The 17,114-nt window shown below is 37.3% G+C and overlaps 1 protein-coding gene across 1 annotated transcript in view; it reads left to right on the top strand.

Annotated features, from left to right (window-relative positions):
- The first annotated feature begins 302 nt into the window (after positions 1-302).
- LOC139693282 (zinc finger MYND domain-containing protein 11) overlaps positions 303-17,114 on the top strand; it is a 40,096-nt gene continuing 23,284 nt past the window's right edge. The window contains exons 1-7 of the mRNA XM_071591394.1: positions 303-862; positions 5,412-5,563; positions 8,339-8,463; positions 9,487-9,648; positions 11,507-11,596; positions 14,422-14,672; positions 16,129-16,199. Coding sequence (XP_071447495.1) covers positions 852-862; positions 5,412-5,563; positions 8,339-8,463; positions 9,487-9,648; positions 11,507-11,596; positions 14,422-14,672; positions 16,129-16,199 — 862 coding nt within the window. The 5' untranslated portion in view covers positions 303-851. The remainder of the gene's footprint in view (positions 863-5,411; positions 5,564-8,338; positions 8,464-9,486; positions 9,649-11,506; positions 11,597-14,421; positions 14,673-16,128; positions 16,200-17,114) is intronic.

Genomic DNA, 17,114 nt, shown 5'->3' with positions numbered 1-17,114 from the left:
ATATCATTTTCGTATCCTTACTGATAATTGGAACAATTTATGGCAATCGGTGTAACAACACGCGGGTGACGTGAGTAAAGAATCAAAGATGCCCGCGAGGCGCTGTAGTACCTTGTGAAAATCGGTGGAACTAAGAGAGACGGCTGCTTGTCAACCATTTTAGTCTGTAAAGGTTTTGTTGTAAGTAAAACTTTCATCTGAATGATTGACAACATTTCGAAATTTTATCGTATTAATTGGTGGTGTTTTCATTATTAAGACTAGCATGTATGTGGTGCATTAACGTTTTTGATAAGCTTGAATGTCAATTAAGTAATCTGTAAACATCTTCTCGTGCTTTTTGTCTCGCCGCCGTTCTTCTGTCGAAGGGCTGTACTTAAAGGGTTCCGCTAAGATCGCAAAGATCAATAAATCGACAACGGAATGGCTTCGTATCTTTAAGGAAAGCGAATGTGATTACGCTCCTTGATCATCTTAGCTTCTAAATATTATAAGTGCATTAATGTGTGGAAATCATTTAAGATAATATATGAACATGAATTCACTTACGTGCCTTCTGTTTGGTTTCAATGTCAATAGACAATCCTTCACTAAGTATGTACACGCTTAATGTTGCATTACGATTCCGTAACAGAAGAAGGGGATTTTTCTGGGTTTAGTGGATTTTTGCGTGTTCCGATTTACTCTAGGAACGGGCTGATATTTTATTTCATAACTCGCGGGTATCATAATGTCGGTGTGTTTATAGCACCTAATCGTATCTGGCGGAATATTTTCATCATGAAGTGACTCTAACTTCAATTATTCCTAATATTTCAACAGGAACACCTAGATCATTGAGCGTTGCCACGATGAATAAAAGGTGAGTTTTGATTGAAATTTTAAGTTGCCTTATAAAAAATTGAAAGGAGCAAAGTTCTAATGCATTCAGACGCTTATAATATATCAAAGCCGTTGCTTTGAATGAAATTATGTTGTAGGTATAGTGAAAGATTTCGTTTGAGGTCGTTTTTCCGTTAAGAAAACTAATGGTTTTTGTATTGATAACACTCCAACTGAATTTTTTGAGTGGTCTACTTTTAAACGTGCCCTGTGTTGTTTACTAAAACCATTTCCTAAGAAGGGTGTAAGCGGTAATTCATATGTCCACGAGATTTAATGTCGTAAAATTATGTGAACAATGAAATATGAAAAATATCACGAAAACCTGTTACGGGCCCTTCTTATAACGTTCTGTGAAACATGGATTTCATTGTTGCGTTCATGTAGTATTATTGCCCTGGTTTTGTGCACTTTGTTTTTATTGCATCTTATTGGTGGCATATTGTGCTTTAATTTAATTGTGTAGATATTCGATCGTCATACTTGACATTAGCATGTGGCTTCCCTCTTACTCGATAACGAATTGTTATGGTTTTAGTTGGAATATTTTAATTATGATGTAATAACAGTTTCTTCCCAAATTTGCATTTAGAATATCGAGAATGGCATGCTTCGGGTTTCATTTCCACTTTTAATTGCTTAAGTTTCTCCGTAGTTATTACCCACAGTTGATGTAATTTTCTTACAAAATGTTTCCTCCAGTAGCACGTTTTCGCAGGATTCCTATCGCAGATATTTAGAGGTTGTCAGTTAATTTACATGAAATAGTATTAAGGAAAACGTGCCTGAACAATCCTTGCATGCTATCTCAAAGAAAATTATGAGTCGATGTTGCTACCTGCGTCGATAATTGAGCCAACCGGTTTTATTTAATATTAATTGGCAGCTGGTGTTGATATTGTGTCTTATATACATTAATGGAAGATTGCAAGATATTTGATCCCGAGTTCTCTATATTTTTGGGTTTCGTTGTCAAGCCAGTTGCGTTTACATTAAGCGAATGTTTTCGTTGAAAATGATCATATGCTGTCTTTTTCAATCAATTGCCTGTTTCTTGTCACTCCAGGGCACTTATATGCTCTCTGTACCCTGGTGAATTCATGTGATATTTTCATACTGTCAACGCTAAATTCTTTTTAGATTCGGCAAAATAATTACTGAGGTTGAGGGTTTACGAATCGTAAATTGTCATACGACAATAAATAATCCTTATAATGGCATTGTTTAGGTTTTGATTAACATTGGATAAATGGCATGTTTACTTAGCTATATATAAGATGTTACTGAATTGTATGGTCACCCTGGTCTAAAATGAAATTTTAATTATAGCAAATGATTAGTCGATGTGCAGTAATTTAAATCGAATGTATTCATTGAATAATGTGATAGATTTTTCGCCTAGTATTACTATTGAGCATAAACCCCAAAAATATGTCTGAACATTATAAACTAATGGATATGTAAAGGAAGTTTACTGTACAAATAGTGGTAATTCTAGAGCTTATTTTGTGCTGTCCTAATTTTTTTAAACCATCCAAGTTTTTCACCTATGAATACAAAAATTGAAGGTTCTGATTTGGTAATTTTCGGTGTAGGGACAAAGGAAAATGCTCAGCGGTGAAGCACTTACTGTGGTCACAAAGACCCTCTTAATGCTCTCAACACTCATAGGATCCCTTAGCTAATGACAGTTTGCTGCATATATAGTATATACAGTGTGATGTGTAAAGCAACCTTCCTAGAATCCCTTACCTAATGGCCGTTGGCTGCATATGCAGTGTAGGCAGTGTGATATGTAAAGCAACCTTCCAATATTTATAATAATTGAATATAATGATTATCCACTTTGAAGAATATGATTTTTCTGTATTTTTGTGAGAGAGATAGGTAATAAATCAACATAATGTTAGACACGGTGCTTCCAGAGGATGTTTATAGTAAAATGAATATACTTAATGATATATTAAGATCGTTTCTGTGGTTTAAATATACCCAATAGAATCACAATCTTCTTAGTTGCCAAGGATATTAATGACAGTGTGATGTTCTTGTTTTCTTGTATTAAATGCGTTGTTCAATAAGTACTTAAGAAAAAACAGGAAGCAAATTACTTGGGGGTTTATGTTGGTGTGCACCAGTGCATTGTCTTGATGGATGAGAATTTCTAGGTTCAACAATATATGTTTTGAATTTGCATTAATGTGGCTCAGTTGTACTTCAAATATTGATGCAATGCACTTTGAGACTAAGTGATTTGACATCAATATTGCTGACGTGGGTATTGTGCACTTCTATGGGTCTGGGATACTTTGTTCAAATTTAGGGCATGCTCTTATTATGATTGCATGATCATGCATATGATAATTGAACTGAGCTAGTAAAAGGTAGTACTTTTTGTAAAAAGTCGGTCGATTCTGGAGAAAGTTTGCTCTGATTTTTGGAAGTAGTGCAATGTAGAAGTACTGCTACATTAGTTTTGAGTTCAGCACCGTCAAACATATGTTGTATGCTATGTAAGTCTCTATTCTTTGTTCAAGACCTCACTTATACGAGGGTAGTCTAAAAAATTTCCATCCTAACAAATGAGGGAGACATTTTTTCTTCAAATATATTTTTATTTCTCATTATAGTCTCCTTTCCAGTCGATACACATTTTACAGCCGTGTTCTTAACTTTTTTTAACCTTCCAAATAATAGTTGATATTCTTCTCCTCTAAATAGATGTTTACGTATGCAATAACCTCCTTTGTTTGATAAAAATCTCTGTCCTCCAAGCGAAGCTTTTAGTTTAGGAATCAGTAAAAAGTTGCTGGGGGCCTGATCTAATAAATACTGTGAGTGGTCAACCTCTTCAAAGTGCAATTCTTGAATGTTAGCCATATTCCAAGAAACTGCGGGAGGTACCACAGCAATGGTTAATTTCCCTCTGAAATGTTGCATTGAAATGTTAGCCATGTCGACCACCGAAGTGTGAGCAGGTGCGATGTCCTGATGGAAAAACAATTTCTTCTTCTTCAAATGCGTTGTTGATGAACAACTGAGAGACTGATAAGTAATCATCCTGCTGATGATAAAATACAGACATTGGTCATATTTGAAGGTGAAACCTTGAGAATGGAGGCAGAGAGGAAATGATGATGATTAAAAGTTTCCAGGAATGGTGGAAACTACCGAGAGGGAATGATGCCATCCAAGAATGTATTTACGTGTATGATCAAGGCATCATAAGGAGTTAGTCTAAGGCAAAACTGCTGTTTAGTTTTCCTCTGATGCATGTTTTAACTGACTGGGATACATTTCGGGTCATTAGTACGTGAATTAAATGGCAATCTTCCGAAGAGAATATCCTGAGGAGTAAGTTCATGTTATGAGGTTTCATAATCCTTGATTTCAGTTCCCACATATGTTTAAAAATTTTCCATGCATTAACCCATGGCAGCAAATTCTACTTGAAAAATTTGCAATAACTATGGTCATCAAAGAATGATGAAGAATAGGCAATTGTTAATGAAAGTGAATTTTGGGGTAAATGTCACGAGGTCGAGGAATGAGAATGAAAGTGGTAAATGATTATGCAGAGACCTGAATGGCTTACTCACAAATAAAATTTTTCCTGTGAAATCAACAATACCGACTGCCCTATGTTCCCTCGAACAAAATGATAGGAAGTAATTAAATTCAGGTCAAATTTCCTCCAGTTGCTAAGGGTAGTGCAAGGATAAGGTCAGATTACGAAATATTCACTCTCATTTAGAATTTGATGTGTAAATAAGGTGTCTACTTAGTAAAATGTGTTGCCAATACCAATTTGAAGGTTTAGTTTCACTCAGTTTTATCTTTACAACTTCAGTAAACTCTGAAAGGTTCAGGTAGGTACTTAGGTTCTGCTTCTGTGTATCAATAGGGTAGGTTAGATTGTTTGACAAATTCCTAATACTGCACTTTTTATTGTGTTAATTACTGCAAATCTTTTCAGTTCCATAATATTTTTCTGATTTTTTTGAGACCATATTGTTATTTTTACTTACATACAGATATGGAAAAGGCTTGTACCTCTTATTCCTTCTTTATTGTCTGTGGTCATACACCCTATACTTTAAGTGCATGAGTTTTATTTTGTGTGTCCGTGCTCATGTAATTAAATTGGCATGGTTTTGGTGGTATTTTCACATTCTTGTAAGAAAAGCTTTTAAGGGTCAATGAAGCATGTCTGTAAAATATTTTTGTAATCCTCAATTTCTTACTGGAAGGATTGCATTGAATTTTTTTCTACACTGCAGAAAAAGTATATGTTGATTAAAACTCTTTGGTTGCCTTTTTTTATGTTTATTGATATTTGTGGTCTCTTTGTAAGTTTAATGGTTGGGTTTTGGAAAGCATTTCATTGAATTTTGTACTACTCTGCAGAAAGAGTATTGGTTGGAATTCTTTGGTTGCCTGTGAAGTTTTTTTTATATTGATTGTTAATTTTGGTTTCTTGGTTTGTAATGCTTTGGTTACATTCACATCTGGTGACTCTCTGTTTGCAGGATATTCTTAGCCATGTCCCGTCGGAGAGTCTCATGCCCACAAATAACCCAACAGCTTTGGGATGCCATCAAAATCACTAGCTATCAAAAGCAGTTGCCAACAGTGGAGCGCATTGGCCGATACATGAGTCGGGTTCATGGCATTAGTGAAGGTATGTCAATTTACAATTGATTGGGTCATCTCGCATCTTGTTCATATGGTTGCAACCTATTTTATTTGACATTGAACATGATCAGAGAAGTAACTTAGCGTCCATATGACCAGTAAAAGTGCCTTTTTTAAGCTTGAGTATTATCCTTGTTGAATTAATGTAGTTTTATGAAAACAGATAGTTGATTTTGAAGCAGCCACTAAGGACCAAGTTTACCATAGATTATATTAAATCATATAACCAGTACAACTCAGGTTTGTGGTTTGTGGCTACCATAAGAGGATATGAAGACATACGGTACAAAATAGCATCACCCTAATAAGGCAGTGGCTATGTGTGCTGCAAATTTACTTAATGAAATGCTATGTCATATTTTCAAAAAATTTAGAAGAGTTGACAAAGACAAATGTCTCTTAATGGATTTCTTGTAAAAATGAATTATGAATTCATCATAAATAACAAGCTAATTATTTCCATTATTTTTTGTGTTCTACCAATAGAGTTTGCATTCCACGTTGGTTCATCCCGTGATAGAAGAAACTATTAAAATGATTCACTATTTTCTCAACAATATATGTATGATTTTCTTTGAATAGAACTTGTACATAATTTTTTTGTGGCATAGGCTGCATTATCATATTTTATATTTTTTACATGAAAAATCAATGATTCACTGAACGAGTATTTAACTTTATGAGAAAGATACCAGAATGTATAATGCTCAATGTATGTGCTTCCACTGTATTTTTAAACATTTCTTGCAGTGAAATTGTTATTATTATTTTGTGTACCCATTAAATGCAGGTTGCGGCGCTTAAATCCTGATGAGTACGGGTTTCCTCGAATGAGATTTCCTTGCCGGGTCAGCAAAACCTTCCCCAGTCTTCTCCAAAGCATTATACTTAGCCGTAATATCATACCCAGTTGATATGGGGTACCAGAAGAATCGAACTATTTCGAAATATAACGCCCAGCGAGAACACTTTTGATGATAGCGGCTCTTCGTTTGTCCTCCGCACTTGTACGTAGCATCTTGGCCATTTTGAGGCTATGACTGTTTACTAGATGCTTTCAAGAATGCCAATCGTGGCCTACAGTGGAACTATGATATGGTAGGAAATTCAAATTGAAATTTGTCCGGATTTAAGAGCTGTACCCTGTAGGTGTACTGATTGTTTTTATCACAATCACATTGAACAATTTTGAAAGATGGATTCAGTTGCTGAGCAACCATTATGCTCAGCAACTGAATCCATCTTGTGCTGATTATAGCTCATCATGTAATAATGCAGTTCGTAGCTCATCAAATGCATAATAAATATAATATAGTATGATGACAAGGAACTGAGAGAAGCTTGTATAATTTACATATTTTGGATTATTTGGTTGGAAATAGTTGAAGTTTTCATGTGGTGGGAAAAGAATTGTATCCATAAAAGAAGGATTTTCTAAGTGGAGTAAATTTCATAACTGGATGATGGAGTCAATTTGTAAGTGAAAGATGTGTCAAGACCGGATATTGAGCAATACAAAATATGGCTTGAAATGAAGAGGGTTTGAACTATTGTCTGTGAGTTTGTATAGCGCCAATCCTATAGCCAAGTTGTTCGTTACTCTTCCACATGCTGTTACTCATTCGTTAGTGAATTCCATGCTGCTTTGGTGAGACAGATGAAGCAGGTGATGTCCTGCAGGTGGGCAGAGCATCAAAGGGCTCTCCACAATAAACTTTGCTATGATCAGAATGTCCGTAGAATGCCATTACTGGGCTTGTTGATCAAATCAACATCGATGTAAAATGGGTGTTGTAAAGAGAAATTTGGGTGTCAGATATCCCCTCCAAAGCACCTAGAAATACTAAATTTTTAGAAGAAAATGGTACCCATAGGGTGTGTAGGAACCTCTGATGTCTCTCACCTCAGATGGCTACACCTGTGTATATACCACTGCCAATTTTCAGTAAATGTCCCTTTGGTTTCTTAAACCAATGATTTATTCAGCAATGAGTGTGAAATATCATCACAGCAACATTAAAGCAATGCATGGAAGAACATTGAGAGCCACACCCTTCTTCCTGTATCAACGACCTGTATTTTACAGTGTACAATATGCTGCAAAGTCATATTGTTGGCAAAATTAAGATCATGTCTACCTGACATAAAAAATCTTCGATTGAGTTATGCTGAAACGAAGTAGTAAATTTGAAAATCCCAAGAAAGTGAACTTGATTCGACTCTCTAAATGATTGTATCCTCTAGAGGAAACAAGAGGGAAAGTTTGAAATTTCCTTGTTATCCCCTGCTTCTCTTTCTGTTTAAATGAAAAAATTGAATTGAGAATGGAATAGTTAAATTTAAATCTATGTATAGAATTGAACTTTCTTCTTGTTGTCTTAAACTATAACATGTTCCTTGAACAATTTCAAATAGTGCTATGAAATGCATTTTTTGGTTGATTGCATTAACTTTTCATCATTCATGTTTGATCTTCACAAATTTGACACTAATTGAGAATATTATTTTGTGTAAATTGGATGACCTAGAGGCTTATATCACAACAGACAAAACAGGTCATTAGGTGACTTAGGTTTAAATAACATTAACCGTTGAGAGGTTTCTAATTTCACGGTAAATCTTCAACTGTGAATATGTAACATGTGAAAATAATTTTAATGCCAGATAGATTCAGGATCTATTTGTTAACTCTTTTTTTTGTGATTCTATGCTGATTCCTGTGTTAATGGAAAGCACTTTACATTTCTCTTTTTGAGAGCAGATGAAGTGAAAAGGCAGCTGATGTACTGTGTCCGTGATGGTCTCATTAGACTCAGCAAGCGGCTTGGTTGTAAAGGATCAAAGATTGGGGTGCCTCAGGAAGGATATAGGTTGCCCAAGGACAAGGTAATTGATCATTCTGCTGGGTTGACTGTTTTTAAAATAAAAATTGAAAAAACCCTTGGGCCATGTTAAATTAACCCACACTTGGCCTATGTATAAGAAGTGCAGGATTCTTTTAAGTGCAATGATATCTTGATGTTGTATAACTGCTGGGGACCTTTTATATCAAAGAGTGGGAGAAGGGTCGATCTAAACCCTCTTGTGAGAGGGTCAGAGCAGCACAGGTGAGAGTCAGCCATCAACATCGAGGCTGCTGAATACACTAAGAACTGCATTTTTCCATCGATGACGCACGCATTATCTGTACAAAAATGTTCAGATAATTGATAAAATGACAATGTGTGTTATGTTATGAAAATTGAAAAAATCCAAACATTGACGTGTTTTTACAAACATTATTTATAATTTTTACGCCCAGATGTATAGGTATATACAGATGTGTGGCATCTGTACGCGTTCAAGATAACTATGAAGCCCTGGGCGCGCGGTATCTATACAAATTCATGAGAACTACAAAGTTCTGGGTGCACGTTATACATAAGGTGTGCGTTATCGATGGGGAAATACTGTATATGTTAGGAAACTTAAATGTGGCACATAAGCTCAATTGGGACACACTCATCTTGAAAGTTAGAGTCCCAAGGCTCAGATCCTCGTGTGTAATATTTTTTCCATGGAAATTTCCCTTGTGTTCACCCATGTCCATGTATGTTTCCTTGCCTGTTTTTCTGATAACTAATATCCACTTGTGTTCTTAAACATGTGGATATTTCTTACTTCACCCCTCTTGACAATGGATGAGTTGTCCCTTAGCAGGGTTTCACCTGTGGTTGGGATCCTGAGAAGAGTTTAACACTGTCATGAAGAGTTGTCATTTATGTATAGAACTAGTTTTATTGTTCCCTAGATTGAAATGAATGAATGCCATACGTGCCTTTTGTCTTCCATTTATTCCCTTCTTACTGGCTTTGTCTCCTCTCCCCGTGGTTCTCACTCTTTGCCTCCCTTTGGATCTTCCTCCTTCAGATTGAACGAGATAAGCATGACTGGTATTGCTTTGAGTGCCACCGTGGCGGCGATGTTATTTGCTGTATTGGCTGCCACAGAGTGTACCATGTTTCGTGTGTTTCCAAGGAAGATCTCCCAGAGGACGATGTCAAAAACAAGTTCCTCTGTGGCATCTGTAAGGTATGTGTGTACTCTTTATGTGTTATTTGAGAGGTTATTTTAAGGTCCGCTAGCTAATTTGGAGCAGAGGGGGAGTTCTATGATAACTTTTGGGGTAAATATGGTTGCACGAGTGACATTAGGAGTCTGTAGTCTATGAGAAATTCTTTTCTTTTGAATATTATCAAAAAATGGATAAAATATTTAGAATGTACGTTAAACTGCTTATGGATGAAGCAAGTAGAGTCAAAAAACAGACAGTGGAAATATGTGGAAAATATGGTGGGGATATAACACTTCATTTTCCTTCCGTTTGATTAATTCGAGTTATTTTAGCAATGGAAAGTACACTTTTACCATTTTTTCAGTCGTTTTATCAGGTTGAAATTGTAGATTTACAAGAAAACAAATTATCTTGAAGTGACTATCAAATATGTAATTTTGTCAGAAAGCTAAACCAATCACGTTGCCAGGGCAAAGCAAATGACTAGTGAAGGATGGATATTGATAAAGGATCACTGATTCGGATTCATGTACTTCAACAATAAACTGATTTAAATAATGTGGTGTAGATGATAGTTAAAGACTTATTTGTTGCATAGTAAAACTATGTGTGTGTTTGCTTGCCTTTAAGGAGAACATGGAATTTACTGGGCTAATGAATGCGAGAGATGCGATACTGAGAAATTACAGATAGTACAAAAATGTTGAAATTGTAACATAAAATAAAAATACTATTAAGAAGTTTTGATTTTGTGAAATTAAATACTTCTAAGAAAACCAAGGTATTTCAAACTTGTATTTTTTAAAAAGTATATTTAAGTTTCAGGGCAGTTGATTATCTTTACAAATGTAATTTTATTAAAGTTTCGAAGTTCTGGGAAGAGAGTAGCATGGATAATCTGTAGTTGTAGTTTTAGGGGAGGCGACCGACAGCTAATGTTATTTGCGCCGTTAGAGATGGATGGAAAATGATGAAGGGTGGAGAGGAACCCAGAATGGGCATTAGCCTACTCTTGTCGAAGGGCGCCAAGGGGTCCGCAGCATAACATCCCATCCGACGGACATCGTACTCGCTCAAAGTGCTCTCCACAAAGCATCTCAAGTAGGGATCCGAATACCACTGAAAAATATATGTTGTCTCCAGGATTTGAACCTGGGCCCTCTCAGTGGGAAGCCTGTAGGTTAGCCACCGCACCATCCCGATCCCCGGATAATCCATTCACTGGATGATAATCCGTGAAATGGATAATCAAGAATTTACTGTATATAGGAGTTAAGTGCGATCGGGCCTGTTTGATTAACAGAGCATTGCTGCCCTGAATCATTAACTGTGTACGGTTTGAGTTCTTTCCTGTGTAAGACAGTTATAGTTAAAGGGTGCTTTTTATCATAAGTAATCAACTAATTTTCCTGGATTTAAATTAATTATGTGCTGTATGAGTAGGTCATAATGAGATGTATGATTTGTTCATGATTTCAAAGATGAAATAGCAGTTCTTCTATAAAAAACGTAGTGATTGGCTTGTATTGTCCATTTTCTTGATATCCTCCTGACTGCTTAATTTTCACCAGAGCAAAATGGTGAGTCACTTTTACCCGTTGGTTTTTCTCACATGTAAGCTCACGCAACTTAGACTTGTTGTTGGACATGTTACTAGCATTACTGCTACATATATAAAAATACGTACACCTGTCATAAATATGGGGGTGCATCTCATTTCAACAATCATATTTTTATAATAAAAGTGTGCATTAGAGTCATTATTATTATTATTTGACCCTGGATGTGGGTGAATGTTTTGTATCTAATGTGGTGAAGTTGTCTTTGATTAAATGTGACTGCATTGATCTAATGGTTTCAAACTCTCCTCATCAGGCATGTGCAGCAGAGAGGGAATCCCTGAAGATTAAACGGAAAGAATTGAACCATCTCCTTGGTTTCACCTGTGTTCGCCTCAAAGAGAGGGTAAGGAAATTCAATTTTTCCTGCACAGGGGAAAACACCATCTGCCACTTGGGTAAATGTCGGTAATTTTGAATTAAATTAGTTGACTTTTACGTGGTCCATTAATTGGTAATACACGTGGTCCATTATGAAAGTAATGCACATAATTTTACTGTGACGTGAGTAATCATGACAGCCCAGTAAAACTGCTCAGGAAATGCGTAGGGGGGTCTGCCCTTCTGATGCAGCCGATCGCCAGTTTGCTCCAAGCAGTCTGAGCGGAAAGAAGTGCCTCTGCTTGAATTGTGTTTTTCGACTTGGTAACATTGTGGGAGATGGAGCATTTGCTCGAACAGCGATATGCCATCAAGTTTTGCATGCAGCTTGGAAAGAATGCCACCGAAACATTCCAGACGCTTCAAGAGGCCTGCAAGGACTACTGCATTTCATGGCCACAGTCCGGGAGGTGGCGTAAGAAGTTCAAGGAGGGTCGGGAAGAGGTCACCAACGAATCCCATTCTGGATGCCCAGAAACGGCCAGAACTGAGGTTTGCGTGAAGTTCTGCATTGTGACTGTCAAGTGAGCATCCAGCAAATTGCTGACTCCCTACTTATTTCCACATTGGCAGTACTTGGGATGTTGACCAAGGTTCTGGAAAGGCGCAAGGTCTGCGTGAAGCTTGTGCCGAAAGTGTTGACGGGAGACTAGAAAGAACTTTGAGTTTTGCGCTGTCAAGAATTGTTGGATTCCATTCAAAATGAGCCAGACTTTCTTAACTCCGTCGTAACTGGATACGAATCCTGGATGTTCAAGTATGACCCTGAATCAAAAAGGCAGAGCAGCGAGTGGCATACAAAATAATCCCCCACCCCAAGAAAGTGCAAATAAGTAAGTCTCGCATCGAAACGATGCTCATTGTCTTCGTTCACATCCGAGGAAGCGTCCATTTTGAGTTCGTACCGCTGGGAGAAACTGTCGACTCGGCCTTTTACCTGGAGGTGTTCAGGATATTGAAATGCCACGTCGCACGCATGAGGGCTGACATCAAAGACATGGTCCAGCTCCAACATGACAATGCCCCCAGCCACACGTTCTTCATCGTTACCAATTCCCTGGTTCGGAGCACCACCCCAGTAGTCCCCCAGCCCCCTTACAGCCCTTACTTGACTCCGTGCAACTTTTTATATTATCTCCAACTGAAGAAAGAGCTGAAGGGCAAGTATTGCGAGACCATGGAAAACATCCAAAAGCATACTAAAGTGTTCCTGAGAGACATTCCTGTCGATGAGTTTCAGGGTGCCTTCCAGGTGTGCTGGACACATCTCCTCCAGTGTATTGATGCAGGGGGAGAGTATTTTGAAGATTTTTAAGCATTTGCACAAGTAAGATCGATAAATCAATTTTTCCCAGAGAATGGGCTTTATTTTTATAGTGGACCCTTTATGTCTTGTAAATATGGGCGACTTATTCTATAGTATATTATCATGTGTTAGTTTAAGTTTAACCTTTCTTTAGGATGAAAAGAATCTGATGGTCAAACTGAATGCCCTTACATTACATAGGCTTACCTTACAAGAATTTCTACCTTTATTTCATCTAACATGCCTTCTTTCCTTTTCCTTCCCCTACCTCACTTTACTAACGTCCTCTCCTCTTTCAAAGTCTTCAATATTCTATCACTAAACAAAATGCTCTCTGCATCCACCTTTCTTACCCCCTTCTTGTTAATTTTTCCCAACAATCCTCTTTCCTCTCCCAAAAAGAATTCTTCGTTGTATTCCCCATCCTTTCATATAACCTTCTCCATCCTTCTCCACGCCCACATTTCAAGAGGCTCCCAATTGATGGCTTTCATCCGGCTTCAGTGACCAAGTTTCCACACCATACAAAAATTCACTCTATATCTAAGTTTTCCTATCTTCTCTTTAGATCCTTATTCAATGTATCCCTGTCATCAACTCCCTCCTCCTTTTAAAAGCTTCTTCATCTAACGCCTTTCATCTTTTGATGTCATTGCTATTTCTACCATATTGGTTTTAGCCCAAACACTCATAAGATAGGTATAATGTTCTACCTATTCTACTTTTTGCCCAATTATTTAAATGTTTAACTTCTCCCTCCTCAAAATCTTTTAAACCTTTGTTTTATTTGCATTGATCCTCATCCCATACCTATCACTCTGCCTTTCTAATGTGCTGATCAATGATTATAACCTCTTGGCTGGCTGAAATTATATAGTGAAGCTATTTTGGCAAATAATAAGTGTTTAACACATTATGAATTAGTTATTTATGCTATAGATTGGTGTACTTCATGAATATCGTGTTGTCTCACTTGTCCAAGTATTATGAATATAAATGAATATGAATAGAAAATGAGAATATTGGGATATTTGATTTGTTAATTGAGAATCACTTAATTATTGATCCATGCATCAGTTTGTTGTACAAAAATCCAGCTATGCACACCATTTGTTTTCAATTAGAATTTTAAGTTGAATTCCAGTATTGTTTTGTTTAAATTGACTATCAGCTATTCTTTGAGAAAAATTATGCTTGTGGAAGGTTTTCATTCAATAAGGGGTTACGTACTTAAAGAGCTAATTAAACATATTAATCTTCGAAACATAATATTTATATTCATTGATTGTGCCTATTTTGGTTGCTGCAAAGTTATAGATAATCATAGTTTTTGTCGTTGATCGGTGTCAATAGTTTCATTAAGTCCCATACAATGGGCTATTTTTTAGTCTCTTTTTTAAGGATGTGAAAGACTTGACCATAGAGTAAGTTTGGAACTGTGCTGGCAGAAATGCATTTGTTTTTTGACTTTCCTCTCCTCACAGCTGCCAATGAAGGTGACAGAACGTCAAATCCCAAGCAAGACGTCATATTGTGTTGACCGTGCGACGTCAATATCCCCTGCCTCATCGGTGAAGAAGGGGGTGCTGGTGGGGAGTCCGTTGGGCGGGAATGCGGGTCGTGATGGGATGCTGAAGTGGGTCATTGACGAGGACAATGGGCTGTGGAGGATGGAACATCTCCTTTATCACCCCATGGATCTGCCCAGCATGACCGTCAAAGCAGCCAACTCAAAGTATGTCCCTTTGCAATGTTTAGTGGCACATTTCATTGCATGCACTCTCATTATACCTTCCTCTTATACGACCCCAATAGAAACCACCCAGGCCACATTGGTGAACTCCATCTAGATTAAGCTGGTGTTGGGTCAAGCCGGTTTGAGTTAGCGAGGATTTACTTAAAATTGATCCCCAATGTATTAAAAATATTCTTGTGTATTGGAATCAGATATGCAGTGGCACATACTATTCTGTCCAATAAATACGTGAACTGAGGCCATAAAAACTTTATTTTGCAAAATTTAGTCTACATTAATTTTGTTCCATTCAATTTACTCTCCATTCGTTGCTATGCACTTATTCCATCTTCTTTTCCGCCGTTTAAAGCACCCTTGGAAGTCCTTGGCAGTTAGGCTTTTTAGTTGTTTCATCGTTTCTTGCTTAATTGTGTCCACATCTTCCCAGTGATGTCCCCTCATCACATTTTTCATTTTGGGAATAGGAAAATGTCGCAGGGGGCGAGATCTGGTGAATGAGGAGGATCATCAAGGATGGAGATTGAATTTTTTGACAGAAACTGATGAACAGTCAATGCTGAACGTATGTGTGCACAATTTTTGCACACCTTTTTTATTAAACTCAAATGTTTGCTTAAAATAGAGTACACTGTTGATTTTCCTAAATTCAGTTCATCAGCTATCATTCGGACAGTTTCCTGACGATCGGTAAGGACAAGGGACTGCACACGATCAATCTTGTCGTCAACACAGGTGGTTGAAGGTCGTCCCGGGTCTTATATCATCCGTGGCGTCTTGTCGGCCATCTTTAAAATGCGTAATCCACTTCAAAACAGCTGTTTTCTTCAGAGCATTATCACCGTTAACAGCTGTCAACATTTCAGTAATTTCTTGATAACTTTTACCGCACTTCACTAAAACAATTGATGTTGATTCGTTGCTCCGTGATTTTGTCAATTTCCATTTTTGACGAATAGTAAAAAAAAAGACAACAGAAACTAACATAACTGGCACCATACGCACAGTTTGACGATCCGCCAAGCACAGACGGCTCATTGGGTCTCAGGCAACTACCGCCGCTAGTGGGCGGGGCTATAGTCCACGTCATGGCCACCAGATTGCACCAGTTTGCGTATTTTTTAGGCAGACCACTTATCGAAGCTGTCCCCCTGGCTCCAAAAAGCCTTATGTAATAAAAGGGTTGCCCCGCAGATACTATTTGCAAGTTAGAGATGTGTGGCTGTTTTCCTAAATTGTGGCTAAACTTATGTGAGTCATAAAATGTGTGAGGGAAACTGTCATGATAATGAGAAAATAGTATCTTAAATAAATGTTAGATAGCTTTATATATGAATTCACAACTGTTTACAATATGTTTGAATCCAAAATGAAGCGATGAGAGATGTCATGTACGAATTTGGAATTTGAACTCAGAAGAACCTCTTTTCTTTTTCAGGTATCGGACACTTGAGGAATTTCGTGCAGATGCCCAGCTAATTGTTCATAATGTAGTTATTTATCATGGAGGTGAGTCAAGTCTTAGTTTTCTTTCCCTTTTTCATCCAAACTTACATTTCACTTTGTGTGTTTCTATTTTGTTTTGGCTTATTTTTTAAATTTTAAATGCCTAGTCATGTATTGCAGTAAGTTTGTTTCTTCAGACTAACGACTTCTTCTCAATGACTTTATACTTCGCTGTGCCTAATTTACATTGCAGAGATGTAATAATTAGATCATATCTTCCTCAAACTCTTAATGTGTCATGTCAATATTAATGGAAGCAATACCCTAAACGACATCTTATGCACCCTTGAAAGGATCTTCAGAGGGGATGCTATGGTGCATATGGTGTCTGAAGGGAAGCAGATAGAATCAGAATAGAGGCATTGGCAATATAGATGTGGAGGAGATTGATGAAACAAGTTGGGGAAAAGTTTAAGAAGAAGTCAAAGAAAATGGTTTGCTTTAGGACAAATATATGCAAAACTGATTGAATTTGTATTAAGGCATTATCAGTTCCTGACAAGCATATTCCAAAGTTAATTGGTAGGAAAGCAACCAAAAGGGCAGTCGTTCTCCAAAAACATGGAGCAAGAGTTGGACTTGAATTCATTTGATGGAAGCAGCAATGAAAAGAGAGTTATGGCACTATTGTGACAATGGCACTGCCTTTAGATATTGACAATGATGTTACTTCATGATGACATGATAGCAGAGTGAGTAGAGCATTGGACTATTGACCAGGAGGGTCAGATTCAATTCCCAGGTAAACCTCTGGGCACCCTCAGCTTCACCTAAGCTGTGTGAATTTTTGGATACACGAAATTCATGGGAAATCATAGGCAGCACAAGGAAAGGAATTGGCACTTAAACCCTGATATGTGGATTTCACATGCCATTGGGCATAGTACTGGGTGAGCTCTGCCCTGGCCTATCATATTG

This window comes from Hetaerina americana, unplaced genomic scaffold (genome assembly GCF_022747635.1).
Source record: "Hetaerina americana unplaced genomic scaffold, ioHetAmer1.1.p SCAF_46, whole genome shotgun sequence".
Classification (NCBI taxonomy): Eukaryota; Metazoa; Arthropoda; class Insecta; order Odonata; family Calopterygidae; genus Hetaerina; species Hetaerina americana.
This window is presented reverse-complemented; position numbering and strand designations above follow the sequence as displayed.